Here is a 15,647-nt window from a genome sequence, read left to right on the forward strand (position 1 = left end):
TTCAAAATCTTTTGGCTGTGCTTGATGGGAAGGTATTTAGAAACAGGCTTCCAGTCTGAGACCCAAAAAAATCAATACATTTTATTTTAAATACAATGATGAAAGATTGAGTTCATGGATACAAAGTCATAATATGCAAGTTGGGGAAAAAAGGCATTTTCAGCCTCTCCAATAACACATATATAGGTTATCATTACTGTAATTAACAGGCAGCTCAGTAGCACTGGCATCTTGAACACAGACATCACATCACAGTCACACCCAGCACAGCAGCTACTCTGCAAGTGGAAATTCTAAGACTCACGAAAACAGCAACACAAAGGTACCTATCAAAATACACAGATCAAGTTCTCATTGGTCTTGAGCTCATGCCAGCAGTAGGAAAATTCTGGCCACACTGGGAAAACTAAGGACAAGATTCACAGCCACACAATAGCTGGGCTGCAGTGGCAACAGGCACAGGCTTCAAACCTTCCTGCATACCTGAGACATTCCAGCTGCTTTGCTTTTGCTTCACTCACTTGCACAAAGCAGCCAGAAGCAAACTGCTTCACCTGATTTAGAAGCATGAAATTAACAATCAAATTCATTACCAATATCACATAATTTCTTCTCTAATTTTTGATATAATAATTCCTCCACACACATGAGCATTATTTTAAATTGGAAACAAGCCATATCAAATGTGTATTATAACACAGCTAAGAGGAAAAGTACTGCCAAGATTCTATCTTTTCTCCAGAATAAATTAATTCAAAGGATGCAAAGTTGAGATTTTTTTTTTAAACAGAATGTGTTAAGGGATAAAATATCAAGGTAAAGTACCTGATCTTAATCCCATGCATTTCAACAGTCAAGCTGTTTGAAGTCCCAGACTAAAGCAACTTACTTTTATAGAAGCTGGTATTTTCAATTTATCATCTTCCCATCCTAAAAAAATTCTAAGCTTTCCTGTGTTTTAAAATGTATTTAAAGACCTTCAAATATTTTCTTTAACCTTAAGTTTACTGCAAAACTGCATTTCCTAAGCGCCATAGAGCTTTGAAACAAAGATCATGACAAATTAGAATATTTACAGGACTTAATTTTAGTCTACACATTCTCAAAAATTCTGACTGGTGGTTTTTGACAGACATTAACAAATAGAATATTGTCATGAGCAAGCAGCAAAACATTTGCATCCAGGTATTACAAATCACAGTTGACATTTTTCTGTCCTTAAGCCAACACCAAAAGTCATGGTTACCTGTAACTTAGAAGGCAATTTTATGAACAGCACAACATCACAACTTTACCATTTTTGCAGCTACATTGACCCTATGGCATTAGTGATTGGAGATGTTTGTTTCTGTCAAGTACCAGGACGGGTTCCACCAGAAAACAGAGATAAATATGCAGTCACATTTCAAAAGGGTTACTGACACATGGCAGAAGCCTAATAGGAAGGAGACATTTATAACAGCTCAGAATTTGGGGCCATATCACCAAGTTCAAAATATCTCAGCCTTCTAGCAGCACACAAGAAGTAAGAAATATCCTTTTGTGGATGGAGGAGTGGCAGGAAAGTACCACAGTGTTTGTCCTGGAGGTTGCTTATTTTTAGAGGAAGCTGAATGGACATAAAGGTTCCAAAGAAATTACCTAAACAAGACTAAACAGAACTGTCAAAGGAGTCTCAGTCAAGGCATAGATGGATCTTCCAAGTTAAAGTAAACCAGAAGGCTTTTCAAGCACACACATGCTTTAAAGACACCTACCATGAATACTCCCAAGGACTTTGAGAAACTTGGTCTAGTGGAAGGAATGCCCACGGCAAAGGGGTTAGAATTATATCATCTTTAAGGTCCCTTCCAACTCAAACCATTATATGAAAATATCTACTGTAAGCATTGTGTTCAATAGAAAATACTTGCAGGAAAAGGGTCTCTAAATAAACCAAGAGTCATCACATTGCCCTGTTTTTTACTGGGATAGAGCTCATTTTCTTCACAGTGGCCAGTGTGGGGCTGTGTTTTGGATTCGGGCAGAAAACATTTCATTTGCTTTATTTGTTGATGAAAGCAGAGAGATGCTTTTGTTACTACAGGGTTTAGAGAGCCAAGATCTTTTCTGCTCCTCACCCTCCACCAGTGAGAAGGCTGAGGGTGCACAAGGGGCTTGGAGGAGGCACAGCCAGGACAGCTGACCCAAAGGGTATCCCATACCGTATATCATGCTTAGCATCTAAAGCTGGGGGGAAAAGAAAGGCAGGCGATGCTCAGAGTAATAGCATTTGTCTTCCAAAGTAACCATTATGCTTGAAGGAGTCCAGATCCAAATCTGCCAGCCTAGAGAAGTGAGGCATTAATTCCTTGTTTTGCTTTGCTTGTGCATGCAGTTTTTAATTGACCTATTAAACTGTCTTTATCTCAATCCATAAATGCTCAGTTTTATTCTTCCGATTCTCTTCCCACCTCTCCAAGAAAAGAAAAGGAGTGGGCAGCTGTGTAGTGTTCAGTTTCTAGCTGGGATTAAGCCACAATATGCATAATTAAAAAGAAAAGCAGTCATAGAAGCAGGTTAATTGCCAATAGGATCTTGAAGTTTAGCCTACAGGAAGGATTAGAAAAAGAAAACTTACACACATGAACACTTCTTTCTACAAAACAGGGAACAACTTAATATTCTAGGAAAAAGAAAATCGAAGTTTTCTGATTTGTGTTTATATTTCCAGTTTTCAAACAGACCTCAAGATGCCAAATATTTCATCAATTTCTCCTTATCATTATCTTCCAGAATGGAAAAAATCTAAGACTCCTCTTAGTATTTCATTAGTACTTAGATGAACAGATCCCCTGATTTCAATAGCAAAATGCTGCATGCTTCTGAAAATGAACTTAGAGATCTACTTCCTATCTCTGGATTTATCATAAAAAACTGCAAACACAAAACCAGAACCCTACATCCAATTTACAGAACCCTACATCCAATTTACACAGACTACTTTGTAGGTCTCAGTGTCAAAGACGAACATACATAACATTTCTTCTTCTAACAAATTAAAACATGAGATCAGCAACTACAGATTAAGCCACGTGGCTCCACCTTTGAACAGGTCATATTCTAACTGACTTATATGCCCCTCATATGAAATTACCCTTTTGAAGTAGCAGAGCCTAGTTAATAATTAAAACAGTGACAGCTAATTGACACTACCTTGTGCGTCCTTCACTAGAACAAAAGGACTGCACCTGGTTAGGACAGACAGATGAAACCCACAGGGAATTCACAACATTCCATCAGGTGTGCATATCCTAGATGTACATCTATACATCACATACCTCTGGCAAAGCACAGACAGATTCCTAGCAAAATATATTTTCACAACTACAGGAGCTTTTAAGATGAATCCAATGCAACAATTATATTCAACAATGTATTTTCATACACATTTCTGTCTTCCATCATTCCCTGCACCTTGCCAGATGGATGTGAAGCTCTGCTCAGGTGAGCAGGGATAAGTGATCTTGCTGAATCACCAGGATAAATGTGAAGGCTCATCAGGGAAATACAGGCAGTGTTTCTTCCAACATCTGCATTTTCAGAATCAGACTTAACACACAAATGACCTCGCAACACACATTTCAGTTTCTATACAATAGAATGTACCTCAGCAGACTGAATTTTACCATTGATAGTCTACATTGTCATAGCAAAGAAAAAAAAAGAATCACTTGTTTCAATTTGAGCTCTTTCAACCAATGCTGTTAAGCTCCCCATTACCACATGTCAGTGAATTTGTCATTCAGCTGCACAAGCTTGAAGAACAGACACTGAAAAGGATCACCACTCTACCTGTCTTTTACTCATTTCTTTTCTCTTGCTTCATTACATAGCATATCCAAAAATTACTCTGTAGAACAGATGAACCTCTGCTCTGGCACAGTGTAGCTATTGTTCTGTTATGCTGCAATTCATCAGGATACTGGATTACTGGAATTCATAGTGGTTTTTATTCTTGGTGCCTGCAAATCTACATTTTACACTGTAAAATGTAAAGGCAGAAAATTATTCCAAATTAATGTTAAAACTGAGAAGAATGAACTATCATGGCTTCCATTAACATGGAATATGAGTCTTCCTGCTGTGTCATTAATTCTGAAAGCATCCAATTCTTTCAGCCAATCTGACTGATGCTACCAGAACGAGATGCAGCACCAACACAAACCCACAGAATTGCTATAAACACTGCATTTGATAGTCATCATTAAAAAAGCACAAATGCCCTGATATTGCTCAGTATGTCAACAGCTAACTATCCACAGACACAAACATTTGTGAACAGAGACACAATGATTTGTGAATTCTGGAAAATGCTCACATTCTCCAAACAATGGCTTCTTGGGGCCAATAAATAAAAGTTCTGTGATTGCACAGCTGGCATCTTTGAATTAATTCTGTGTTCAGACATTCACATCCCTTCCACAGACTGAAGGCCCATACATATATGGCAAGCAGGCATAGAGTTGGACACAGCCCCATCATATTCTGGATTCTGTTCTGGATGGGGGATCTAATATTTGGTTATTGAAAAGCTATACTGCACCACTTAGGGTATGTGGCTGCTTCTAGAAACTCATTTGTCTCTGATTCCATCCACGCAAGAGAAAATACTTCTACTGCTGGGTAACATTCTCCTACTATTTTTTAACTTTATACCTGTGTGCCCTTAGCAATGTTAGTTTAGATCACTTTAGCACTTATGCTTTACATGGCTATAAATGGCACTGTTATACACTAGCATTTTTTAACAAGCATTATAACTCAGGATTTAGTTTTGGGGTATATTTTTATTTCTTTGTTGTCTCACCTTACAGGAGCACCACCCAGTGATGCAGAACACACTGCAGCTTCACAGTCATGAGGAGTAGACTGACACTGCCCTTAGGTGCTGAGAGCAAAACCTCACAGCAGTGCTGTCTTGCCTGCACTTCTGGCATTTACTGCCCATTGTTCAAAGTTAGCCCAGAAAAAAGAAAAGCAGTAGCAGATATAAGCTGCCTAATTAGAGGTGATTGCAGAACAGCCTCACAGCCTTTCCCTTAAGTTTACCAGGCTATCAGGGCAGCCAGGCATCACAGTGTAAATAGATGCTCATGCTGTTTTGGAGCTGCTGTAGTCAAACAGGACACCCAAAATGAACAAGCCCCATCAGTGCAGAAAGGCTTACACACCATGGATAATCCCCCTGAGTCAACAGCAAGCTGCTTCCTTGGTCTTAAGACTCAGTTATCTGATGAAATTAGTTCCCATAACACAGCATGCAAAGTAACAGAGGAGAGAGCCTGGCTCTGTACAGGAACTGGTGTAGAAGCATGCTGAGATCCATAAGGGTCCAGGTAAGACTTAATAGTAAATTACCAGTACCCATACTCATATATTGGTAGCTCCCTAAAGCAAGTCACAACAGTAGCCTAGCACTGATTTGTGTCTAAGGAAACCTATATAATCATTGTGGTAAAACCTGCAGAGAAAACAGTAATTGACCAACTTCTAGCTGAAAATCTCATTTATAGTATATTTTAAACACCTGCCTACATTACTACAACAACAGAGCTCAATAAGAATAGGGTTATACTTTGAGTACACCTGTCCTAAAGGCAGGGTCTCCACAGGCAGCTTGTTAGAATACAATCATTTAATTTGACATCAGGCATCCTTACAGTCCAAACCTGCTCTAACAGTGGCTTTCATCTCTTCTTGCTTTGAGGCATTTTCACCTTTTCTAACCCTCTGTTCAAAATGCATGTTAATTCTTAGGATAGCACACTTTATTTCAAATAAATACATAGACAGCTTAGCTGTTGTCTATAACATCTCTCTCCCCTCCCTATAAAATCAACACTGGTAGTCTTGAAGGGTGGGAGGAATCCATCAGTAGCACCACTGCTGGAATATTTCATCCCTAATTCTGGAGCCTTCCCTGCATTATCAAGTGGCCAGCTTTTTGTAACACACACACGCACAAGGAGCTAACAGATTTAAGTCAACAATGAACTGATGTTTAGAATAGAAAATGACAACTCAGAACCCCCTTTCTAAACAGTGACTGAGTGAGGAGTAGAACAAATAACAAACCACTGAGGCATACCTGTCCCTTTCTTGCTCTCCATCTGCCCTTGCCCTTTCTTAGATATCAAAATTATATACTAAAACATGCATCAAGAGTGTATGTATGCACACAGGGGTACACAGAGAGTGCTCACATTGCCCTCTGCTGACCAGAGCCCAGTGCAGTCCAAGTGCTCTCCAACACACACCACACTGTGGTGGCACAGGTGAGCTCCATACCAGTGGGTGTATCAATCCCTGGTGCAAAAGACATCTCCTGCAAGGCAGAAATCACCAAGGCTTTTTCAGAAACAAGTTTTAAAGTCTGGGGTTTCTTTGCTTTTCTTCTTCCTACCTGGTGATACAGCTTGGGAAGGGGGGCAGGAATCAAATCAACCACATATGCCAGTTGCTTACCATCACCTAAATGTTTTGCTGATTTACACTGATTTGTCAGCACTCTTTTTTCCTCACAGCTGGGCATATTAATGAAATACCAGGGACTGCAGACAAGGTGGAAGAAAGGGAAGCCAAGCAGGAAAACAGAACTGAGAGGCAGTGACTACTACTTTCATGTTACCTTATTTGCAAGTCCTTCCCTCCACTAGTTTTACAAATTCTGTCCTTTTACTTTTCAACATGAATGCATAGAAACACCAATCAGGAGGAGATAAAAATAATTCTTAACATCTCCCCTTCTTCATCCCCACAATAAATAAACTCCTTTTAAGTGTCCACTTCTACGACTTGAGGGGGAGAATCACCTTAGGCCACAGTTTACAGACATACTTTAGACTGGAAAAACGACAAAATTAATTTAGGAAGCAGCTCAATAAGTTCAACTAAGCTTATGGACAATCCACATGTTATATTAAGAGTCCATAGACCACCTTTCTGACAGTGGCTTGCTATAATGTGCTACATTTAAGTACCTACAAGCGGACATAAGAGATGCAGACTGGGGTTCTTGAACTGGGGGAAGAAGAAAGATTTCTGCTGCTGTTTCCATACTCACCCAAGGCCCAGTAAGATGCAGATTCCAAAGGCAGAGCACTACTGTAGAGAGCATGGATATACATGAGGTGAATCATCAGCTCAGCCAGGCACCACCAAAAGAAAATACGAATTATGCCCACAATTAAGATGATGAGATTGGTCTTCACACTGAAAGCTTCTTGTCTCCTCATCTAAAGAAGAAATCCAAAGAGGTTACCTGGCACAAAACTGACCATTTTACTCAAAATACTTATCCTGGGAACTTTTGACTACACCATTTGGAAACTCCTCACACACTCTAGAGGGAGACTGGTCTTTCCATTCTCAATCTCAGTAAGCAGTAGAAACCAACAAGAAGCCAAATGTGTATGGACATTGCACCAAACTGTTGTAAAAAAGGCCAACTGTTGTTAACCTGAACAGAATCCAGACACGAGACTTTAACTCTTGCAACTTGACCTCTGGAGATAATATAAAAAGATTAAAGAAACTACAGCTAGGAAGAAGGTGGTTTTCCAAGCAGCAGCCCTTCCAAACAGGAACAATAACTGCTTACTCTTAAAATACCTCCAACTTCTACCAACTGCAGAGAATCAATGACTAGAGGACAGTTCTTAATTTTCCTCCCATAGCATTGCCAAAGTCAGCAAGATCCACAGAATGTGCTGAGAAAATGGAAGTGCAAGCTAAATATCCAATAAGGCAAAGTTTGCAGTTGACAGGCTTCTCAAGAGGCTCCAAACTCTTAGACTGCTAACTGCAGCAAACACATGGGCATATTATTATTGCACCACCTTTTCACAATAAGAGAGAATAGAATCAAAAACCAGAAACATAGGATTGCCTAAAAATTCAGTCATGTGTTACACATCCATTATTGTATGCAACATCTCCTTGTCTAGTCTCTAACTGGCCACAAAAATGTACATACAAGAGAAGTAACCAACTCATCTGCACAGGCCCTCAGTCCCAAGCACAGCACAGTTAACATGCCCACTCATTTGGAGAGCTCCTTTGTATCAAGCTACATGACAATGTGAAAGCTTGGACACTACCATTTTACCACAGGGATTTGCACAACAGCCCTTCAAACCCGTGTCTAGAACTGCTGTGCCTTGCGCTTCAGCCCAGCAATTCCACAAGGCCAGTGACAAAGTGGCAGTGGATGCCAATTGCCAGAACTACTATTACACTCCAGGGGTCATGCAGCAGTCCATTGTCTCCAGCTCCAGAATTTCTGCTTTCCATTGTGCTCAGCAGGAACCCTCATCCAAGGCTCAGCTTCAGTTAAGGGGTTCTGAGAGTGGTCTCTTACAAGGGCATCAATAAATATCCTCTTTGTATTGTGCATTTTGAATCAACTGCTGGGCACTGCATCTGTTGAAACCCTTTTCTGATCTCTTCTGCCAAGGTAATACCCTCTGCTCAGGTAAGAGCTCTGACATACCCTTCAGCAAACACATTAGGCTTGTTCAGTTTGTTCCATCTTCTTCATGGCTTTAACTACACACATCTGTAAATATTTAATGAGAACCTTCTGCAAATACAGACATATTATTCTCAATCTTCCTTTTTCTTCTTACACCAAGAATACATGTGCTCTTTGCATAGTTCTTTGCTGAGCCATATCAGGTGAGCTAAATTTCAAAGCAAGGCTCCCCCAGTTTTTCCTATCAGCTATCCCCAAGCTGTTTTCAGCTTGGAATCTCATAGGTCTTCTGAAACAGTCCTTGGAAAGAAAGTACGACTGTCCCTCTCCTGGTGTACAAGGATTTAGTTGGAATTTAACACACTTCAGAAGCTACAAAACAAAAATTAGTAAAAAAATACTACCTCAGTTTCTATGCAAGTCTATGTGGACTGTTCCCACAATATCCAGCCCAAGGTAACAACATTCAACCTTGCATCTTCCAAAGCAAGTGAAAACAAATGAGCATAGGACTTTTCACTCAAGGATCCACTGGAATCTAGTTTCACTTTCATAAAGCCCAGTACTTCCTTTGGCTTCAACAGAAAATTCCCAAATGTAAACAGAAGCAAGCGATCCCTAGGCTTCTATGCATAAACTGAAAAAGCAGTTTTATGGTTTGAAATGTTCACTAATCTACTTTGACACAATAATTTTAACTATAGACATAACAGGTTGTGATGCCACTTCTTACTCAAGTATGTAAGAAAATACGGAAAGCAATAAAGGATGAAAGCATGGACTTCTCCCATCATGTAAAAAGCAGGCTTGAACAGAAGCCTGCAAGGGACTAAGAAAAGCATTCAGTAAAGTTTGTGAGTCTTATATTTTAAACAAGCTGCTCAGTTGAAGCAAAGTGCTCCTAGTAAGTCATCAGCTGTTTTCACATCAATGTGAGGAGAAACTGGAGTTTTCAGGAATTCCCAATACAATCTATCAGCTTTCTGTGGCTCTGAAATCCATTTCAGAGTTAATAGCAAGCTTATGCTGAAAACATTAGTTTTATTTCACTTGATGAAGAAGAAAACAAAAAAACAGTCCAGAAGCTGCATGCTAAAATTATGAACACTCTCCAAATGTAACAAAGCATGTCACTGGCTCCCTGGTTGAAGGGATGAATCTGATGTTAGACAAGAGCATCTTGTGAAGCAGAAGAACTTGGGAAGACAGGCTTGTGTTAAAAGCTGATATACAGGACATTACAAAAGTTCTCATGATTACTCAAAATTGTAACATTCCTATAACATTATTTCTTGATTTTATAATTATGTGGAAGACCGCTTTAGACACCCAAACAACAATCACTGTTACCTGTTTACTGAATTCATCAAAATTGACAAGGGGTCCATTGTGGAATGTAGGATAGTAAAACACATAAGCCAGCATCCAGGGGAAGGAGTGGGATGACTTCTGGCTGGGTGCATGCCAGCAGTACTCCAGGCTGAAGCTGGTGCAGAACAGGCAGCGGACAGACACCGTGAAGAGCAGCAGATAATACTCGTTTTCAGTGTCGTACCACCTTCTCTGCAAAACAGAACAAAGCCAGATCATGGTGGTGCAAAGCTGTGTTTTCTCTATGGCAAGACAGCAATGTCTACTCAGATCTCAGCTTTTGGGGTCAGCAGCAGCAGCAGGAAGAAACTAAAGCCAATAGCAGCAGGAATGAGAATCTAAAGTGAACAGCAATAAACACACAAACAACAAGCACTGGCTTTTGGTGGAGAAAGGTGCTCCAGAGCTACTGCAGCCAGCATAAAGAGACAACAGCTTGGTTTCAGAAACACGTCAGGCTGTGAAGTACCAGGACAGCAGGAGAGCTCTTCTCACAAAAATGAAACATTATCTACCTCAGATTTAGTCCAGTACTACAATATTCAAACCAAAAAGCCAAGGGACTGCTAGGGCTTAAGCTAGATATAAGGAGAATCAGTCACTCATGAGAAAACTTCAGGCTGGAAAAATGTTACTACTGTGCATTTATTGATTCTTTGACACTTGGTATCACACATTGGCCAGCAACAATCCAATCATGGCAAAAAACTTGGAAATATCAGCAAATGTAGCTTGGCTGACTGACAATTTGTATTGCACTGGCCCTCTCCTCAGCAGAGCAAATCACAAAATTGACCACACCACAAAAAGAGATTCTACACACTCACTCCCCCTTCTCCCTGAACATCAGGGCAACACTCCTTATAACAAACGTCCTGGTTTTCCCATTGGTCCAATAAAATACAACAGGACACTTCCTCACAACTGGTCAACAGTTTTTCCATATCTGTACTACCCAGAAAAAGCCACTATACAAGGAGTGAAACGGAGCTTGCTTACAGCTAATTGATGCAAGTAACTCATTTGGTACAGCTCAAACTGTAGGAGAAAGTCTCCCTCCCTGCAGAAGTCACAGGCATGCTTAACTGAGTAACTCCTAGATACAAACCCAAAACCCAGCACCTTAAATTGGCATGATCAGAGTTCCAATGAAATGCATATAATAGAGCACTAGTGAAGTATTATACTCCAGCTCCACTGAATACCACTTACACGTTAATGAACATACTTTTATTCCAATGCACTGGCCACCATGATAGAGAAATGTGACTTTAACTGGAGAAGCTCCAGCATGAGTCACTGCAGTGCTACTGCTTAGGATTCCTCAAAGCAACCCCTGCTTATATCAACTGAAGGGACAGTAGGCTGCCATAGAGATAGACACCACTACAGGCAACCATCACCATAATTAATTTGATGTTTAATTAGTCCTTCTCACATTACCTTGGTTTCTTCCACGGCTGGTATGCGTAAAGTGGCCAGAAGGACAAGGGAGCACAACCATGTCAGGAGTGACAGCTGAAACTGAGCCACAGCAAAGGAAATAGCTGCATGTAACAAAATGACAGCAAAGCCCTTGATTCCCAGTAACAACCAGCAGGCAGCCATTCCATAAGCCATCAAGCACCATGGTTTATACTGTCAGAAAAAGAAAAGTTAGCAATCTTTTAGTTTAATTATTTCTAAAGAACAAAAGCACTCAATACCTGTGCTGCCTACACAGGTTCTGCAGTGAACACAAATATAGTCAACAAGGTGAGGAACACACATGAAAAAAACCACAGAAATCCAACTGTAACCCTAAAAGTGAAAGGGAAGGTATTTCTGTCGTAGCATCACGTGAAAACCAGCCTCCCTAATTTGAGGGAGAGCATAATTTCTTCCTTTCCTTCCTCAGACTAGCAGGTGTGACACCACACACAGATAATTTCCCACAATCATACAATTATTTAGCAATCATGCCAAAACCCAAGCAGCCATCACTTTACATACTTCCATCATAAAGGAACAGCTGCACCCCTCTTATGTGTATAAATCAAACAATGCTGTTTAATGGCTTACAAGGCAGAGGCTTTTAGAGGTTGGAGACTGAAGTCTCCAAACATTAAGGCAACCAATCCCCACACACAATTCACACTACAGGATGAGCTTTACTACTGTCAGCGGCCTCACTGCAAAGCTTCCCATGTCCACAGTAAACAAACCCATCAGAAACTCCCCACTGTGAAGAAAATCCCTACATACCTTCTCCACCAAGAGCCTGGACATCTGTGATACCAGCAGGTGACCAGCCAGAAGCCAAAGAATACGTTCCCTTCCCCATTCAACCCAGTAGCTCCACTCAAAGTCCATGGGGTCCTGTGGAACGAAGGGAACTGGTCACTATGTGTATCTGGCCATAAGGGACAAAGGAGTATCTCCATAATACAACTGCTGTGTGGTACCCAACAGAACTCCCACATCTCAGGAACACCAATTCAGCAACCCAGGTGGATCACTTGCAGCAGTGAACTCAGCATCATTTTCACTTCCAATGGGGCAGTTCAAGAAAACAGAGCTTTACATGGTGCAGTGCCTCCTCAGCCCCACACTGGTGCTGAAGCTGAGCAACTTCAGCTCTCCTGAGGGATTCAGAGCAACTCTGCTCTGCCTTGGAATACCAAGAACTTCAGTAGAAAGGTACTTTGCTGGAAGAAAAGATTACCTCTCCATTTCAGCAAAGTCTAGTTGTAATTAGATGGAGTTAGGTCAGCTGATAAAAATTTTTATCGAAATTAGGTAAGAGGGATCAGCCAGTAGCGCCATGTCCAATACAGAGCCTTACTAAAAGTTCATCTCAACTGCCTTAAAGCTTTCTAAAAAGCACATATCAAAGGTCCATTACCAGCAGTGATGGGAGGCCTAAACACCGAAACACTTAGACATGCATTCCTGCTTTTGTGTAAGCAATCCTTAAGATTAGTTGGATTATTTGCTTTTGACCTCACAAACTTTTGAAGAAATGCAAGCAAGGGGGGTAGGGATGCGTTTTTTAGTTTGGGGTAGAGGACTGCCAGTTTCTTACTGTTTTAGTTTTGGGTTGTTTTAATACCAACTCTGTTTCTTTAAGACTTTACACCTTAAAATCCGTTCTCCTCTATGCTGTACTACAGGTCAACCAAGAGAAAAACATGTTAATTGACATTAAGCATTATCCAAATCACCCACTAACAAGAAAAAAGGGGAGAAGGCTGCAGAAAGTGTCAAGGTTGATCAGAGTTTTAAGGCCAAACAGTAAAATATAGGGTTATCAAGATCTGTAGCAAAGCATAAACACTTAAGTCAGGGATCAAGAAAAGGAGCAGAACTTTGGTTATGATTCTGAAATCCAGACACACCCAGCCAGTCTCTCTTCCTCATCAGAAACATCAGACTAAAATTAACTATAAATATCCAAATCTGCATGTTACTATAAACTTCTAAAGCTAAATCAGAAGCTTGGATGAGCAAAGGGTGTGGAGGCATGATTATTCCCACAAAGCAAGACACTGTCACCCCTCCTACCTTTTTTAGCCCCCGAAAGAGAGTCCCTGGGTCCAGCCCAAACCTTCTGTCCATTGCAGCTTCATACTCTGCAGGGAAGAGCAAACCTTTGATACGGACACAGCAGCCAGAGCAGGAAGAGTCAGGGGTGGGTTCTTTGCTGCTCAAGAGCAACACCTTCCCACGTGGTCTCCAGCAGTGAGGATACCCATATCCAGGGAAGGGCAAGTTCTCCACATTACTGCTCACTAGGTGGGGGGCCCATAGAAATGGCAAAGCAGTTTCCCAGAACCAGTGTTTTGATTCCCCCTGGCAACAGGGACAGTGGCAGCAACCCGCCTTTTAGCACACAAGACCCGCACTAACCCTCACTCGCCATTTTTCAGAACTGCCTGGTGTCTCCCACCAGAGCAGAAGGGGGACACACACCCAAGAGTGGCCAGCACTGCCTAAACAGGGAAAAGCTGCTCAGAGAAGCTGCCTCTAGAGCCCATTGCTACCACATTTTGTCATTTCTGCAGCAGACTTGCTGGGTGCAAGACCATGGGGGCACAGCTTTGTACCCAGTTACACAGAACTCCTTCCACTGCCCTGCAAACGCCTTTCTGGCACTTCTTCCCTTGAGGGCTTTCAAGAGCCAGGTAGAGTCATTAATGCAGAACTTTGTTGATTGAAGCCTAATAAGATGCAACATATATTCTCTGCAAAGCCTCTCTAGCTTCTTATACTTTTATAAGACAATTTTTATTTCCATTTAAATAGCAATGTGCTATAACACAGCTTCTTTTCATCTACAAATTGTACTTAACTTGTTTAAAATCTCACTCTCGCTCTGCAATACACACCTCCCCAGCTCCAAACCAAGCCACCACAGCAGCTACTAAGAGGTTACACAAGGCAGAGGTAAGTGTTTGGAAACAAGCTGACCACAAAACTCTACAGACAACCCAACCATTGCTCTGAGTCCTGGACGAGAGCTCCAGGCAGGGAGCACCAACTTGCCCTAGGGCCTCCCTAGGTTCAGACCTGGCAATTTCCATCAGAAGGCAGAGCTGCTCCTCAATGACCCACCTGCAAGGGGCTGTTGGTGACTAACCAGGGACAACAACACAAATCAAACCAACTTCCCTGAATCTTCCCTACCTGAGTAGCTGAGCTTCAGAGGTCTCCCTCATCAATTCCCTGACAGCCACGTCCGAGTACAGCATTTCCGAGGGCAGACCTGGCACTCAAAGGCAAAAAAGCCCTGGGACAAAGCTCTCTGCTCAGGTGGCATCTGCCTACTGCTTCCTCGCATGCAGCAGGCTGGCAGCTGGGAAGGACACAGGGGCTCCTCGCACAGGAACAAAGCAGAAACCGACCAGAGAGGAGAACTCACACCGAACAGCCTGGCCAGCCGCGGGCGGGAAGCTGCGCCGAGCGAGCCCGCCCACGTCGCGCACTTACTTCGGGACACTTGGTGCGCCTCGTAGAAAGCGTAGAGGTGGGAGCCCACGGTCAGCAGCCCGTAGAGGCACAGCTCCCAGGCCGGCAGCAGCATCGGCACGGAGCTGCTCCCGCCGGCCGCCTCCCTGCGGGGAAAGAGAGACGGGAGCGGTGTCCTGGCGGAGGGCAGACGGGCACCGAGCAGCGGGACACGGGGCACGGCACCGCGGCTGCCGGGCCCGGGCTCAGGGGCGGCCCCGCTCCGCTCCGCCCGCAGCTACCGGCAGGGCAGGCGAGCCATGCCCGGCCGCGCCGGCTGCAGAGGCCGCGGGTCCAAGGGCTCGGCACGGCCCACGGGACCCTCGGGACAGAGCCAGGACCGGATCCCGGCCGCTCTCACCGAGCCGGGACAGACGGGAAGGGAGGGGAGACGCCGCTGCCCCTTACCTGAGGAGGGCTGTGCGGCCAGGAGAAGAAGGAGCGGCAGCAGCGGGCTCGGGCGGGATGAGCGGAGGCTCCACACCCGCAGACGAGAGGGCGGCCCCGCGCCCGGAGCTCCCGCCACTGGAGCGACCCCGCGGCCGGCCGTGCCCGGGGGCCGCCCCGCGGAGGGACGGCAGGGGCGGAGCGGGGCGGAGCTGCCGGCGCGGCGAACGCTGGGGGGCGCTGCAGCCCGCTCGCCACGGGGTGTGCGCGGCTACAGGGCCCGCGTAGGCAGGTAGGGGGTGTGCGTACAGTACAGGGGGTAGGTACACAGCTACGGGGGTAAATACACAGCTATGGGGTGTGCATACACTTACAGGGTGTACATACA

General features: G+C 43.3%; 1 protein-coding gene across 1 annotated transcript in view; it reads right to left on the reverse strand.

The window, feature by feature from the left end:
- Positions 1-15,047, reverse strand: part of HHAT (hedgehog acyltransferase) — a 147,232-nt gene extending 132,185 nt beyond the window's left edge. Inside the window, exons 1-6 of the mRNA XM_058802321.1 lie at positions 14,855-15,047; positions 13,430-13,497; positions 12,131-12,244; positions 11,330-11,524; positions 9,866-10,078; positions 7,106-7,277 (exon numbers count right to left, since the gene is read on the reverse strand). Coding sequence (XP_058658304.1) covers positions 7,106-7,277; positions 9,866-10,078; positions 11,330-11,524; positions 12,131-12,244; positions 13,430-13,497; positions 14,855-14,948 — 856 coding nt within the window. The 5' untranslated portion in view covers positions 14,949-15,047. The remainder of the gene's footprint in view (positions 1-7,105; positions 7,278-9,865; positions 10,079-11,329; positions 11,525-12,130; positions 12,245-13,429; positions 13,498-14,854) is intronic.
- Positions 15,048-15,647: the final 600 nt, after the last annotated feature.

This window comes from Ammospiza caudacuta, chromosome 3 (genome assembly GCF_027887145.1).
Source record: "Ammospiza caudacuta isolate bAmmCau1 chromosome 3, bAmmCau1.pri, whole genome shotgun sequence".
NCBI lineage: Eukaryota > Metazoa > Chordata > Aves > Passeriformes > Passerellidae > Ammospiza > Ammospiza caudacuta.